General features: G+C 42.1%; 1 protein-coding gene across 1 annotated transcript in view; it reads left to right on the top strand.

The window, feature by feature from the left end:
* The window catches only part of TACR1 (tachykinin receptor 1), a 1,856,788-nt gene that overhangs the window by 718,744 nt on the left and 1,120,713 nt on the right, over positions 1-17,331 (top strand). The window contains exon 2 of the mRNA XM_086943568.1: positions 7,486-7,689. Coding sequence (XP_086799694.1) covers positions 7,486-7,689 — 204 coding nt within the window. The remainder of the gene's footprint in view (positions 1-7,485; positions 7,690-17,331) is intronic.

Raw genomic sequence — 17,331 nt, 5'->3', positions numbered from 1 at the left:
CTCAGTGCCGTGAGCGACGCGGAACCCCAACTGGGAGGAGTCCAGAAGCCCATGTAATTCAATGTAGGTGGTGAGGCGCTTATTCCCCAGATATTCCAGTACCTTACCAAAGTAGGGAAGTAAGGAGATAGGGCCATAGTTTGTCAGGGGAGTCGGAACACTAGAAGGCTTTTTTTTTAAAATAGGTTTGACCAGGGCATGCTTCCAACTGCTGGGAATGATGGCTAAGTCAAAAGAGGTGTGAAAGATGTTAGTGAGAGAGCTGGCCAGTAGCGGAATTATTTCCGTGCAATTACGGGGAGAAAATAGGTCAAGACGGGAGCCGGATTTAATTTTCCTAAGACCTTCCAAAACTTCAATGGTAGTAGTGGGGTCAAACTCTGTGAGGAACAATGTCCCCATGACTTTATTGATGGGGGCATTAAGGAATAGATCATTACTCTGTTGCAATAGATCTTGACTGGTTTCCGGAAAGGCGGAATAAATTGATTTAATTTTATTGTCAAAATGGGAAGACAAAAAATCAACCCATTCCTGAGTGGGGATAAACACAGATTGTTCCGTTAGGGGGAGGGGAATAAATGTATTTAATATTTTATAAAGCTCTATGCTAGAGTGTTCCGCTTTGTTTATCCTTTGAGTAAGATAGTTTTTTTGTAGATTTAATTTTTTTAATGTAGATAGAGTGTGCCAGTTTATAATTTTCACGATTCTCCAGTGTATTAGTTTTTCTCCACAGGCGTCTGCTATTCTGCTGGTCTGCTTATCTTTTTTCAGGGCGGCAGTAAACCAGGGGGAAGCAATGGATTTTACATTGACACTCGTTTTGGGTATAATCTTATCCAGAGTTTTCACAATGGAAGTTTCTAACTGAGTTAGCATTTGTTCAACATTATTCGTTTGCTCTGTAAGAGGTTTAAAATAAGTTAAGAAAGCCTCAGGGGTCATTTTGCGCCATGGTCGAATTGAAACTGTTTTTTTTTGGTGTCTGAGAATCGTCGCATTGGGTTTGGGAAGGCTAAATGTTAAGAGAAAATGATCAGTCCAGATCATAGGAAGTGGGGCTTCATTAATTATGTTAGGCAAATTGGTAAAAATTAAGTTCAGGGGTGGCCGGCACGGTGTGTTGTCTTGTTACCCTTTGAATTAGATCTAGAGTTCCATAGTGGTGATCAAAAGGCTGGTATCCGGGTCTGAGGATAATTCTGCATGATGATTAAAGTCTCCCAATAAAATAAAATTATCCGTTGCTAACACAGGTGAGGCTATAATTTCTAAAAGATAATTAATAAATTTGGCTTTTGAGCCGGTCTGTATACCAGGGTTACTCTCCCAAATGCGACTTTGTTAAGCCTAACATTGATGATCATAATTTCCAGCGTAGGGTTGGAAAAAGACTCTAGCTTTGTGATCTCAAAGGGAGCGTTTGCTGCTGCTGCGAAGCCTCCACCTCGGTTACCTTCCTTGTCCAACCTGATCAGGTGATATTCCTTCGGGAAGGCAATAGTTATATCAGGTGAGGCTTGGCTGTGGTGCAATGTTTCTGTAAAGAAACAAATGTCAGGTTTTTCTATCTCTAAAAGGCTCCATAGCTCAAGTGCGTGCTTAGGTATCGACCTAGTATTAAGGTAAGGAGCAGAAAGGAGTTTACCTTCCATTTTAAAATTGGTAATCGACATTTCAGGGGAATTGGCTATAGATGCATTTTCCGACTGGGTTTTAAGAATAGTTGTGAGGGGGGAGTTTGAAAATTCACTTGAGGAGGAGGACAGCGAGGGTTGAACCCCGGGCCGTTCTTCTGACTCCGATGCTACGGAAATTTTGCGGGTGTTTAAGGAGATTAACTCCTGTCTGGTGTAGCGTAACATAGTGAAAACAACCAGCTTACCCTAAATGTGCAGAGATTTAACCAGGGGGTCAGGCGGCAGGCAGCGTCAAGGCGTGGATGGGCGCAGACGGGCTTGCCTTTGGCGCACCTTCGGCGCGCCGCTGCGCGCGTCCGCTCTGGGGAGGGAGTTAAGTAGGGAGGAAGGCGGGGTCAGCACCGATGACGCTGTCCAATTGGGATCTGCTACCTGTCCCTCCGTACAATCGGCATGAGCCGTGACGGACCGGGGACCCAGCAGGGAGAAATATGTTCACAGGTAGGCTGACAATAGTTTTCAGTAAAGTGCAAAGTGGCAAACAATTAGCGAACAGTTAGCACCAAAGTATTAAAAATGAATTGTAAGAAAAAAAGCGACCTTCAATAAAAACAGTCCCCCACAGTAAATTACGATTCCTTTAAAACTGTCAAGGTTCAACCCCCCAGCGCTAGTGTAGCAGAACAAATCCGACAGCAAAGAATGCTGTTCTCGCTGCCCAATTTAGACAGACCAATTTATAAGACGTCAGAGTAAGAGCAACCTCCCTATCAGGCATCACCCCCTACATTTCAAAACAATAGCCAGTTCCCATGATATGAGCAGGGTGCCAGGTACAGTGTAACTATGCTAATCTGCATGCAAGGCTCTGGGGCTCATGGGGTTGATGGAGTTAGGTTAGGGCAACTACTTTGCTTCTGTACAAGGCCTCTAGAACAGAGAGTAATTTCACATGGCCTGGCATTTCCCTAGGTATCCCGGCTCCTCTCTTGTACTCCTCTTAATGTTACATATTTGCCTCGGTCCTCTTGCATAAACACCTCAGAGCTACACAGCCTTCCTCCTCTTTCTTCCCTGGCATTTTATACACCCTGTATGTGTGAAGTTGAAGTTAATAAGGAGGTCCACAGTCACCATTGTTCTTGGTACCAACAGCCATGCGTCTTCAACAAGCACTCTGCAAAGGCTGCTATGGCTGACCTAAAATCTATATTACAATGTTCCAGATGCTATCAATAAAAGGTATAGTGTTGTGTGAAATGTAACCCGCGTTTCCAAGAGCGCATGCATCCGCGTACACTTGATTGACACGTACAAGCCATAGGGTTAGCCCTCTTCCTTCTTCAAGATTTAACAAAGCGTGAATAGAAGGTCAATTCTTCAAATGACTTCCCTTGGGTTTCTAGTCCCAGAGCCAGCTGCTGTCTTCCTGGCCTCGTTGTCATGTTTACCAAACCTCTGCAAGTCCTTTCCAGTTCATCAGGCACCCACTTGGATTTGGATGTTTCTCCTTGCCTGTACTTTTGTAAACGAAAACCATCCCAGTGAACATGAGGTGACAGAAACGAGGAAACAAGTTCGGATGTACTAAACCCTGCGGCTTTTTGGGAGTTTACACAAATTCTACACCAACTCCATCTGGAAAAATATACTTCCTAATTCAAATTAAATCTGCCTTCAGATATTTTTAAGTACTATATTAGGACAACACGAGTAGCCCTATTAATGAGCAGTCCTATTTTAAAATTACACCTACTGGTAACAGTAATAGTTTAAGCATTTATCTACCTTTTTAAATGATATTTCGATTTTTTCCGGTTTATTATTCCCTGCACGAAGAGCATCCTAAATGAAAATACAAGACATGCATATCAAACAGAATTCAGACAAATACGCGCAGCTATCTGCTTGCCTTTTTAGTAGAGTGGAGCTCCCAATAGTTTTATAAAAACGAGATAATTGAATCAAGATGAAAATATGAATTTTCAGTAATGTCTAGTTAGGCCATTTGCATTTCGGAATTCATCTAGCTAATAAAGGCTCAGAGGGTCGTGTATAATCTGTACAAAAATTGAAGAAATGAATATTAATTGTAACAATTCTTTTCGACCTTTTTGTCAAGGACACGAGGGATGGAGGTGGCAACTGAACCGCAGCTGCCACCAAAATCAGACTTAGATGGCCCACAGGATGAGAGAATCGATGAAAGCTTAAGTTAGATAAACCATATCATTCAAAGAGTTAATAAAGATAATTATGAACACTAAAACGTGTCATTCAAAAAGAACAAGGATATGTTCTGGTAAAACGATGAGAGATTACAATGCAAAAATCATTGTTTTGAATAAATGTACCACACTTACTTAGTATAAAAAAAACAGGATATGCATTATGAAAATGCATTAATGGATCCAGACAGGCCAGAAAATATTCGGAGAAACAGTTCAGTACAAGGGACCAATTTTGGAATAATCCAGCCCCCGTCCAAGTAGAGCCTTTGCAGACAAGGCAGGATTTATACATATATTTATAGTTCCGTTCCTCATGTCTGCTACTTCTAAACACTGTCAAAAAAGATGTTACTTCAAATGTTCCCCACCACAGATATCACAGGAAAGGTTGGACACCCATAGCCAAGAGGGAGGGCTCAGTTTTCTATTTGGGGGATGCAAGTAAACAGATTTAAAGAATCCATTCAAAAAGGCAGTTATGATCCCACTCTTGGCAAACTCAGTACAGGTAAAGCAATGGATAGTGCTTCGCCTCCCTATGGGCAGGAAGGGTATATCTGATAAAGATGCTGGTGCTCCCTAGACTCCTTTACCTCTTTATTAATATACTAATTCCCCTGGGTGGACAATTGTTTGCTGAGGTCTACAAGTTGCTTACTAGACTTGTGTCGAGCAGAGGAGTTCCACGACTAGGGGCCAGATGTACAAACACTCCATTTTGCGATTAGCTAATTGTGACATTTTGTGACTCGCAATTAGGTAATTGCTAAATGGAATGACTCTACCTTTATGCATCCAAATTGTGGATCGCAAATCATGTGATTTGCAAATAGGAGTGTCTCAATTAGCGATTTCCTCTTTGGCGAATGGAATTGCAAATTGTGAATCGCAAAAAGCAAAGGAAGCTGCAATTTGCACACGCTCCCTTAAGTACATATAAGTACTTCCTGGGTCAGGTGAATGACCCTAGACCAGGAAGTTCTTATCATTGCTGTCTTTGCAGCCTACTGAGAGGAGGTGGTGCAGACTGTTGCTGATAGTGAGAGTCTTGAGGGAAGAAAGATACAACTCCTTCTACTACTGGCATGCCAGGATGCAGATAAGGAGTCTGGAGGCAGAAAAAGTAAACTTAAATTTACTGAAAAGGAGTTAGAAATCCTCATTGAGGAATACTGCAATAATCATGAGCTGCTCTTTGGCAAGATGTCAATGAAGATCTTAGAGGCCCAAACAAGAAAAATCTGGCTGACATGCAGGCCTGAATCAACGCCGTTGGAGTGACACAGCAGGCAGTGGATGAAATCTGCAAACGATGGCATGACCTCAGGTCAAGGACAGAGGAAAAGGTGGTCACTCGCCTGGCAGAGAGTCGCCCCAAAGGAGTAGCGCCTTCCAGAGTATAACCACCCACAACCATGGAAACGCTAGTGGAAAACACCATTGAGCAAGAGACAGTTTGGTGATTCGGGCACATAGACACCTCAACAGTAGGACCTAACCCAAGTTAGGGAAGCATGTCCACTGTCCTCTAAAACATGTAATATGTATACAAGCATGTATATTTATCATTTGCAACAGCCATACAAGTGTATTATGGGACATGTGGTTCATTAGACATAGCGCACTTGCTGAATGCACTTATTGTGCTGAAACAACAAATAAATGTCATGCAAAGACAAATCAAACAGAAAAAGTAAGTTTCTCCTGCACCACAGGCCCCGCTGCACAGCACACAGAAGGGGCTGAGTCAGAGGATGGTGATGTCACTCATATGGATGAGGAAGACAATCAACAAGACATAGTCTGTGAATCCTCACCATCACATGGGCACATCAACAGTGCTGTATGTACACCGCAGCCTGCATCGCGAGAGGGGGTTGCTGCCCAAGCACAGCCAAGCATAAACACAGCTCCTGTAGTGAGATCACGCCAGCAGCACCTTCTGGGACATAGCCGACCACGATGCAGGCCAAAACAAGTTACACAACCAATCACTTCTAGTCCACAAGCTTTTGACAACCCAGTTGTTTGCAGGCATTGAGAACTCGATGTTTCAGATTGCAAGCCATGCAACAAACAATGTCCATTGGACAGTTGGATGATAACCAGAAAGATATGGACATGAGGATTGACTGCATGACTGCTGCAGTACAACAGTTGTGTGTTTTACTAGCTAACAGCGAGACAAACCAAAAGCGTTGAGAGAGCTAACAAAGTGAACACACTAAGCCGGCCAATTGGCAGATTGGCACATTCCACGACTACCCTTTGCAGGAGGACTGTTAACGTCAAAGTACAAATGGGCCACTTCAGTAGCTAAATAGCAAGGGAGTTGCAACTCATAACAGCAGCCATTGAGGCAATGCAAACAGACCAAATTGAAGGTGGCACAGCTGGTGACGGTCAGGGGAGCGAGGACTGCTCTAGCATCAGTAGTGTATCCACTACCAATACCACAACTCAAAGACGCAGCAGCCAGACACATGCTGCCACACATTAAATTGAGGGATTAAATTGTCCCTCATCTAAAATCGCCTGGTAACTACTCAAATCATTTTGTTTCAGCACCAGCATACTACAAATTTTCCTTCGCCACATGTCCATGAGTTAGGAGGAATGTCAACATTTTTCACTGCTAAGTCATCATCATGCAGTTGCATCAGGACAATAAATAACTGATAGAACCCAGAATACTCACAACCGCTTGTGAGTGTCCTCACCTGATAACTGAGGTGCACATCACTCTGTTACCGAAACCTGTCAAAAAGATATCCATGTATCCTGAGGCTTGGCTAGGATATGGCTTGAAGCATCAATGAAGCAGTGTGAGGTGATAACCTTTGGCTGTAGTGCATCAATGCTGTATGCTATCTGGTTGATCACACTTGATCCTACAGAAAACCCTTGGATCAAGTGTTTACAGTACACATTTACATAGGATGTGTTAACTAGAAACACAAATCACTCCCACAATGTTGGAGTGGATAGTATTAAAGTGTTATTTAGGAATACAGTTATAAGCTTCATTTTTAGTTGAGTAACTCATTTTATGAGCAACTGATTTCCTTTCCTATTACAAAATACCACTTCAATAGAATAGAGTTACATTTTTTGCAAATAGATGTAAATTGTCTTGCTAAGCCATCAGTTTTTTCCCTCTGATGAGTCAACTTAGTTATCATGAGCTTTTAATGAACTTGACTCTTCATGATATGCTTTGCATCCTTTCCATTAGGAAAAGATGTGGGTCAGAACTGTCAATGCAGAATAAGAAAAAAATGGGCCTAGACTGTACGATGTCTCCACCACCCACAGCTCATGGACCTTGTGGAATCAGCACTGATAACAAGAGTTGCTCATAGTTGTCAACAGCATGGTGTTAACCTCATCTCCCACTCAAAGAATTAGGATAGAAGGAATTTATTTCAATTAGCCCTGTACTTTGATGCAATAGTAACATTTTTGGGAGGTACTCACTTAAAATGAAAATTCATGTAGTAGACTCATGCTACTTAATAACTGTACTTAGGGAATTTAATAACTGAAAAGTGGATGAGCATAGTTTATGTAATTTAATTTGCTTAGTAAGTCTTTCTCTTCTTTCATTGTAGGTATATGGCAATTATCCATCCATTGAAGCCCAGGTTGTCGGCTACTGCAACTAAAGTAGTTATTTGTGTGATTTGGGCCCTGGCATTTGCACTCGCCTTTCCCCAGGGTTACTTTGCCATGACAGATAAATTGCCAGACCGGGTTGTTTGCTATCTGGATTGGCCGGTGACAGAAACCAACAGCACAAAGGTGTATGAAAAAATGTAAGTTTTTTTTACTTGCCTCCAAAAATGTATTTCTTAAAAATAAAATGCTTTGTGGTCAGTGCTTCATCCTTTTTATAGGAATACCTCACTTTCTCCATAAAATTTAAATATCAAAAATATTTTGCATCCTTCAGAATTTGTTGATCAGTCTAATTAGGTGAAAGGTTTAGTATTTCTAAGTAGGACACTCCAATTTGCTATGATGTACCATATACAGAGGACATTATTTGTGTTACCCAATTTTAAATGACAATACATTTACTTTTCTTTATTCTAGATGTACCATATTGGGAATTACATTTTTCAGACATAGTCTTGTTTGCCCCGCGTCCAATCAATTTATCCAAGGGCCTTTCAGAGAGCACAGGGTTTATAGTTACTATTTGATATATGGCAAATTCAGCTACTGAAAAAGTATTTTGGCATAACCTGAGGTCAATTTAATTACTTCCAAATGTAATGTGAAAATTGTGAAACAGCATTCCAATTGTGTTCATCATTTTGGAGATTGTAATGAGTAACCAGTTTTAATCCAGGATACTCATTGGTTTATGAAGTTCAGTATCTGGCTAGTGGCCTTTCCTTGTGTTTTGAAAATTATTATGACTCTAGTAATGTTATAAGCTAGAATAGATTGAGTTAATATCCATTGTTATACCACCCTTTCCATTTTATGTTTACTGGGTTCTTCTAAGATATTTAAATGAAGAAGGCCCTTTACACCATATTATAACATATTTTCCATTGTATTCATTTGCATGAAATATTAAGAAGGAAGTACTTTTGAAAATAGTTCCTCTTGTTGTTTCCTGAATGTTTTGCTTTGCCTAGGACCAATTCTTGTGTGAACCATAGTATTTAACCGTACTCTTATAAAGTTAATTTATTTATTTTTACAATTTATAGAGCGCGAACAAATGCCCGTAGGCGTCTCGGCGCTAGAAACAGTGCGTAAAGTTCCCACAGAGGCTAAATCGGCAGCTATTCTTGACCAAACAGCCAGGTCTTTATTTTTCTGCGAAATTGCATCAGGGAAGAGCTTTCTCTGATGGCTACTGGCAAAGAATTCCACAGTCTGGGAGCGGCCACCAGGAAGTGCCTATCGCCCCAAGTGACTGTTTTGGTTCGCGGTACCAGCAGAAGGTTGAGGTTGTTAGATCGTAGCGATCTTGTGGATGAGTGGAACCTAAGATGGGCTTTCAGGAAATGCGTGCCGTGATTATGCAGTGCTTTGTATACTATACAAAGGGTTTTGAATTTAATTCTATTCCGGATCTTGAGCCAGTGAAGATCTTTTATGGCCTCCAAGATTGGCATAAACTTCGGGGTTCCAGACAGGAGACGAGTTGCAGCATTCTGGATTGTCTGCAGTTTATTAGTCACTCTGGCCTGGGCATTAATAAATAAGCCATTGCAGTAGTCGAGGGAAGGCAACACCAGGTAACTTACCAGTGTCTTTCCTGCTGCAGCTGGCAAGAACGGCATAATTTTCTTAATCAGCCTAAGTTTATGGTGGGCAGTGGCTGCTGTTTTGTTTGCATGGGCCAAAAAATTCAGGTTCTCGTCAAAAGTCACTCCGAGATTTCTGACAGTAGGGACCGGTTTAGGGGGGGTCCCATACGTGGGCGGCCACCAAGTAGTAGACCAACTGGGTGAGAGATGTCCGAAAATAACCACCTCCGTTTTTTCGGAATTTAGTTTTAGGCAATTGGAGGCCATCCACTCTCCAATCGCCTGCATGCCCCCTTGAAAGTTTTCTGCTACCCTGTCTCCATCACCATTAATGGCCAACACAAGCTGTGTGTCATCTGCGTAGGAGGTAAGGCTCATCCCATGGGCCTTGATGACAGATGCCAGGTCCGACACATAGATATTAAATAGTGTCGGACTTAGGGATGAGCCTTGGGGTACCCCACACGGCAGTGACAGCTTGTCTGATTGAAAATGCCCCAATGTGACCACCTGCGTTCTCCCTGCCAAAAAGTAAGAAAGCAAGTTCTTTGCCAGGTGGCGAATGCCCATCTTTCCGACACGGTCCACCAAGATCTTGTGGTCGACCGTGTCGAAGGCTGCGGATAAATCGAGTAATACAAGTACCGCTGTACCTCCCTGGTCCCGGATCACTCGTATGTCCTCAGTTGCTTTGATTAGGGCAGTCTCCGTACCATGGTACTTACAAAAGCTGAATTGGGTGTTGTCCAATGATTGGTGCTTCTCTACAAACTCCGAAAGTTGTGTATTCATAGCTTTCTCAACTACCTTGGCTAAAAAAGGTAGGCTAGCTATGGGGCGGTAGTTTTTTAATTGCTCCTTGTCCAGATTGGCTTTCTTCAGAAGAGGCTTAACCAGTGTATTCTTCAGAGAATCCGGGTATATCCCAGTTCTGAACATTGCATTACAGACTGAAGTGATATCAGGAGCCAAACAATCCATCACCAGACGGATGACCTTGAGAGGACAGGGATCTAATGCAGATCCAGATTTAATGGTAGCAATAATGTCCTTAATTTGTGTCTCTGCGAGGTCTGTGAACTGGAGCAGTTCAGTATCCTGAGTCATGCTGTCAGGCATGGGCGAATGGGTTACCGTTTTAACGGTGAATGCTTGATATATGTCATTCACCTTGGTAAAAAAGAAATTGGCCAATGAATCGCAGAAAGATTGGGATGGTGGCGGATAGGTCCGAAGTGTTTCCCGCTAAGATCTTGGTGATCTCATACAGTTTTTTACTGGAGTTTTTGGCGTTATCGATCTGTTCTGTAAAGAACTTTTTCTTAGTTTCGACAATGAGGGCTTTATACAGCCCTAGTGCTTCCTTGTAGCTAGCTTTGCTTTCTGAGCTGTAGGATCTGCGCCAATGCCTTTCCCTGTTTCTGCAGAGTTGTTTCTGTTTGCGCAGATACTCTGTGAACCACGGGGCCGAGGTCGCTGTTCTATTTCTCGAAGGCTGTTTAGTCGGGGCTAAGGTGTCTGTGGCAGTGCCCAGCCACTCCTGAAATTGACGTGTGGCAGTGTTGGGGTCAGTGGACAGACAAGGCCGAGTCCTGTCCAGAAGAGCATTTAACTCCGTCTGATCGATATCTTTCCAGACCTTAAAAGGTTCTGGTCTCAATGCGGGTTCTCTTCTAGTCCTGTTCGCCTTGACTGAGATTCTCATTAGGATGGCATAGTGATCAGTCCAAGGCATGGGCAAGGTATCTATTATTTTTAGGCCTTCCATATTGGAAAAGTTGCCATCCAGAGTATGGCCGGCCTTGTGATTGGGGATTGTGACCAATTGCCGAAGACTCAAGGTATCCATATCTGATATCAAGGTACGGGTGTCGTTATCGGAAGACTCCTCAAGATGGAAATTCATATCACCCATAACTGTAAATGAGTCTTCCATTGCCAATGCTTCGAGTATCGAGCCTAGGTTGGCGAGGAAGCCAGTACGGGCGCCTGGGGGTCGATATAAGAGCATACCTTTGAAATGAAACGACGGGGTAAGCTTAAGATCAAATTGGAGAGCTTCACAAGAGGTGGAAGGGATATGTGACATTCTCACACTACATGATCGCGGGCTATGATGGCTAGCCCCCCTCCACGCTTCCCTACTCTATCTAGACGGTAGGCTTTATAGGCTGGGGGGGCCGCGACTGCCATGTCTGGATCGGACGCCTCATCCGTCCATGTCTCAGTTATAAAGAGACAGTCTAAGTTGTTATCCAAGATGAGGTCGGATACTTCCTGCCGGTGCTTTACCAAAGAACGTGCATTAATGAGTGCTGCAGAAAAATCTATGGTGTTAGCGGCTGTAGTGGTGTTCGTCTTAACTTTATCATTAGCTATGTGTAGCCTAATGTTACAATGGGGGCATATGAGTTCTGTTGTTTCCAGGACTCTATACAGGCTATGTTGGACACATTGGGTATTAGCCATCGTGCGCAGTTCCAGCAAGGCAGATTTGGAGTAAGTTAGTAATCCATGTCGGGGACTCTGGCCAGGGGTTCTGGCCCTGGGCCCGGTCCCGGCGCGGACGGGCACAGACGGGCTTGCCTTTGGCGCTCCGCCGGCGTGCCCACTGCGCCCGCCCGCTGCCCGGACGGGAAGGTCTGGTGTTTATGTACATGTGTGGGAGGCGGTTGGAGGAGGGTGGGAGGGTCAAACAACTACACCGCTAGCCTTACCCTCAGCAAGATGGCGGCTGAAGTGGGTCGGGTGAAGTGAGGGCACCTGATAACAGCTACGCTGTGGCAGGTCAGATCGGTCAACAGCCTCGGAGCGACGCAAATCTCGCGCCGAGGTAGGGGGACAGTTTAATAAAGTAATGGCTAAAATATTTACAGATTTTAAAAATTGCGTTATTATTACTCAATAACGAGTGATTATTCAAGAATTAAGGTGGTGGTGCACAGAATAGAGCAGAGATCCCCCGGCTTCCGCCTCAGGGGAGAAATACGCAAATATCAGCAGGCAATGCAGGACACTCCCTTAAATATCCTGGGAGGGCGTAGGGTCGAACAACTACACCGCTAGCCTTACCCTCAGCAAGATGGCGGCTGAAGTGGGTCGGGTGAAGTGAGGGCACCTGATAACAGCTACGCTGTGGCAGGCCAGATAAAGTTGAAATTTGTACTCGTTTACAATGTATTTATTATGACATGTAATATTCCCGATTACGCAGCACGACAGTGGAAACCAGTCTAAACCTTGTCCTTCTAAAATCATTCATTTGCTGGTTTCTTAGTAAATGTGGTAACTTGTGATGATGTATACTTAGATCGTGTCAGAGATTACCATTGCTGACTACGGTGATGATTTCAAGTGTAAAATTAAGATAATTTATGCAAAAGTGGTCACAATAAATCTACACTTCCTTGGGGGTGGATTACAAACAAATGTGTTATTAATCATGCTTGGAAAAGTTAATTTACAAATCAAACATAAATGCTGAAAATGCTGACCAGAGTGATGTATTCACTAACATTAAAAGGTTCAGTTGAAGAAACAAAAACACAAAATCTGACTATTAAGGAAAAATAGCAATATTTTATCAGCTTCAGTGAAACCTTTTGATGGACTTGGAATGACTATTGTCAGGAGCATGCAAGAAAATAAAAAGGGTTGATAGTGGGGATTTCATTGCATATCCATATTAATGTGTACGTTTTTAAATTAGTAAATTTCAGGAGTTAAAGTAACATGGGACACACACTGTGAATGCTTTTTATGTCTTATACAAGAAATCTCTTCAAATTTAAAACATATCTAAGAAGTGTTAAATAAGGTGACTTGTTGAGAAACACCATACCGAAATACATGAAAACTCAAAATGGGATTATGCGACCAAAGAAGCATTCATTAACTTTAGAACTTCGAAGCAATGAACAGAGCAGCAAGAGCATGCACCAAAAGATCAGAACAACAACATCGGATGAGATAGAGATACAATTTAAATGTGATTAAACAAGAACATCTTCTATTCAAAGTTACATGAAGTTCAGTGTTTGTTCTCTTGCAATGTCCACTAAAATTAGAGAGCATTATTGTGATCACTTTTTTATAAAAAAAATCCCTCTTATCCTCACAAGGTGTGAACCATATGCTTATTAATATGATAAAAGGTAGTTGCTTGCCTAGGGATGGTTTGAATGAAACTGGGCAAAAATATTGATGCAAAAGGGGGAAAGCTTCGAAAATGTTCATTTGAGCTTTATCGAATTGATGTAGATTCCTATGTTTGAGTTTATTTACCAAAATGAAGGAATGGGTCAGGTGTGAATCATCCCTTCAAATGGTCATGGGGTGTTTGATGAAAAGACAATTATCCATGTTTTGATCTGTTAACCTGTATCAAGGGGGCAATTTATCCTTGACAGATAGGCTGTCGTAGATTGGATATCCACAATTCAGTTATCAAAACTACACATTTTCAAACATAACTTGTGCATTTGTAAAGCATTCATTTACCTGGAGGTTTCTTGGCAATGAATAGCAGACATTTATTGTAACCCGACTCAAGAGTACTTGTTTTATTGACTTCACAATGATGGAAGGCTAAGTAAACCCTCTGGGATTTGAACCTGTGACAATGAGATCAAACATCCTCGCAGCAGCTGCATTATACCGCTGAGCCACAAGACCCAGCTACAAAGAAAGTGCCTCTTTTTGTGCTTTTAACTGGGATTTGATGATTCTTGTGGGGTGAGCCAGAATGTTAGCAACAAGGGTGACTACAATATCTTTGGTGAAAGTTGTACATACTCTTTAGGAGTTGAAAGCTTTCGATTTGTTTGTGTGCAAATGTGACTCTTTGTCTTGTAACACTGAAGAGTTTGATAGTGATTGCTAAGGCCTGCAACAGAGGCAATGAGAAAACAATCTGTTTGTTGAATACATAAGTGTAGTTTATGTGCAGTGATCCTCTAATATAGATGTGGCAAATATGATGTGAGTAAGCAAAAGGAAAAGATGAAAGTGGCCTATACACGGTGTAAAGGAAGAGCCAAAGTAAAGCTGTATGGCTTGAAGTAAAAAGAGATCGCAAAAACCAACTAGGTTTTACAGTGTGGATGTTGGAATTTTCCTTTTAGGAACATTTTCTTCACTGGGGAAATGAAAGAGCTGTGCGGGGGCAGGCAATACACTTGTATAATGAAAGAAACTCTAGCATGGTTCAAGGGGGAAGAACATGTGAGGTGGGTTTTCCATCGGAATTAGATAAAGAAACATAAAAGGAGATTAAGAACCATGTGTGCATAAAGAACTTAAGATGGTTGTAATGTGGCTAAATGTAGGGCCATCTAATTGGAGATGCAGAACATGTCCATTTATTAGAAAGGAAAGAGGGATCAGGATAGGAAAAGAGAGGGTGATGATGAAAACCTTGTTTTAAGTGGAAGTCTAAACGGTGACAAGAGAGGAAAGGAAATTATTATTCTAAAAAAAGACAATCATTATTGCTAATGATAATCATTTCCCATTCTAAACAAAATAACATTTGACTATAAAACATTTTATTGTGAATAATTGGTTATTGAAAGTCAAGGTTAATGTTCTTGAAATTCAAACTTGCTATCTATTTCTTGAGTTGCCCTTTCCAAGTTATGGAATTCTTGGTGGTAGCTGTGTAATATAGGATGTAGTGCATGTTCATATATATATATAAATCTATCTGTCTTTGATTTCATGTGTTTTGTATGTTTCTTTTTATATCAGCTGAGAGGCTTTCAGACAGTGTTCTTTTGGACATGCATCAGTTACAGATAATTTGTGGGGTATTTGATCTAATCTGACTTTTGTCACCTATCTATTTGTAATCTGTCATGATGTTGACTATCGAGACTGACTTGAGTTACCGACATGGAAACTTTATTTATTTTCTGGATTTCTTATGACTTGCTTCTAATTTCTAAGGCCTCAGCCTCTGCATAACCTGAGAGACAGTTCCCCTAACTGAGTTATGAATCTGCCAGAAGTGTCTAAACTTAAAAAGCTACTTTGCCAAAAGCTCGAGGGGTCATTTAGAGTTCGATGGAACTGAAGCTCTGTTATGAAATTGGCGAGTTCTGATCCTACCAAATAGGCTGTTCTTCACCCATTCTAGGGTTAGGGAAATCACCAGATTTCCAAAGGTGATTCTTTAGTTGGATCTGCACTGGGTAATCCATGACCCAATGATATGTGTGCCACAAGCCCAACAGACCACAGTGGTGGTTGCCACCCTATTTATGGCAGTGTGATGATGATTGATTTTCCCTGTAGGAGTCCACCATATGAAGCATTTTAGTCCTAGGCTGGGAAAATCATAATGGACGCAAAGCAGATGTTGAAGAGTCCTTTAGCATGAAGGTCATTGCATTTTTGTTTTTGCAAACATACCCCATTGCTGGAGTTTTTTATGTGGAAAACGAAAAAACATTTCATCCAATAGGCATCCAGCTGTGCTTTCATTGCATCTGCTGCACGGACTGATGCATGGAAGGCACAGGAATCCCCATCAGGCATCTACAGATGGCAAGTATTTGTACATCAGGGGGATGCAGGACAGGTCCTCTGCTGGCCTGGCTGGTAAGCAGACCACTTGCCTGATTCCTGACCAACTACTTTTTTGTGTACCTTGAGGGATATTTGTCGACAGTCTTACACCCAAGACTTTACAGTATGTATAACTTGAAGAATACCTCTGCCGTGTGAGGCCTGAGTCTGTGAGTGCTTTGCAACTGAGCAATAGTACTTCAGCACCAAGCCGGGGCCTTTGCCATGTGAGGAAAATGAGGAATAAATCGCTTTTCTTTCAAAGTCACTGGATTGTAAAAGTGATATAGCCTAGCTCATCTTTCTAAGCCTTTCAGATCTTTCTAGCTTGAGCGACAGCCCTGCTAAGAGCAGAGATTGCGTGTGCTCATGTTCCCGGCAGTGATGTTCCACGTAGTATCCCCCTTGTGTTATATGACTGACGAGCTACACAGAGGAGAGAGGATGAGAAAATCAAGGGCAGTGGGAGGTAGAAGTGAAATGTTTGATACTGTTTGAAAAATGATAAAAGGCCATGTCAAATTGGTTAACCAAATAATTTGAATGCCCAGTAAAACAAGGCAGGTGAGATCTCTCTTTTGAGAAATAGTGCTGTAAAATGTGTCATTTGATCTCTTATCTATTGATATGATTTCTTGGTAATAAAAACTTGTAAAAAAGACAGGGAATCTCAGCCTCGTTCTGCAGAACCAGAGATTAATGGAATATTTTAAGTGCCCCTTCAGAACGGCTTGCTAGACCTTTTATATTTTAGTCAATTTCTTTGAAAGCGTGAGTGGAAATGTGGCCATACCACCACCTTTTTTAAGGAAATTGAAGCAATAGGTAAATTTCACACTTGGGGCACATTTCTCGTGGATGTTCGGCTATATGCACATATAAAAAAATTAAAATACGGTGTTTTCTCCAGTATTTGCATTAACTCAGTTAGTTAACATATGAGTTGCAGACGAAGCAGCATGGAAAAAGAGAGGTGAATCCTTGCCACTTTGTGTTTTCACCAGGTGGACCCCCAACTTTTCAGAGATATTGAAATCCACGAAACTGGGAGTAACAGATTACACCCACACGTGTGAGACCTTTCAATTCTCCTGTAGCATATACAGAGCACCGATGCATAGGCACTGACAGCAAGTCTTGTGTCGTACAGTTGACTTTCCTTTTGAGAGTGGCCTTGGGCACCCAGAAATATGGTGCTTTCTGAGACAGTACCCCCAAGGTAGTGTCTCTAAGTGGTCCCTGGCATCTTCTTTGCCCCACATCTAGTGTTGTGAACAGTTAGCATGTTATCCTTTTTGCCTCCGTGCCTCAATTTGTGATCTAGCACAGGCACAAAGCAAAGGAATTGTAATATTTGCACGCGACCTTGCCCCCCAGGCAGTGAAGGAAACCAACTTCATGTTTCCCAAGTGCTACCTTTTCACCAACAGAATGGTTAACACAGACGATGCCACAGAACCCCACCTCCAACCTCCTTAAAAAGCCTTGTACTCGTCCTTCAATGAAGTCAGGTCTGGACATTGTTTACAGCAATGCGTGCACATAATGGGACATATAATCCCTTTAAGGATATTCAAAAGCAGCTTCTCCCCCTTGTGAGTTTAAAATGAAGCATCACTG

This window comes from Lissotriton vulgaris, chromosome 11 (assembly GCF_964263255.1).
Source record: "Lissotriton vulgaris chromosome 11, aLisVul1.2, whole genome shotgun sequence".
In the NCBI taxonomy this organism is placed as follows: Eukaryota; Metazoa; Chordata; class Amphibia; order Caudata; family Salamandridae; genus Lissotriton; species Lissotriton vulgaris.
This window is presented reverse-complemented; position numbering and strand designations above follow the sequence as displayed.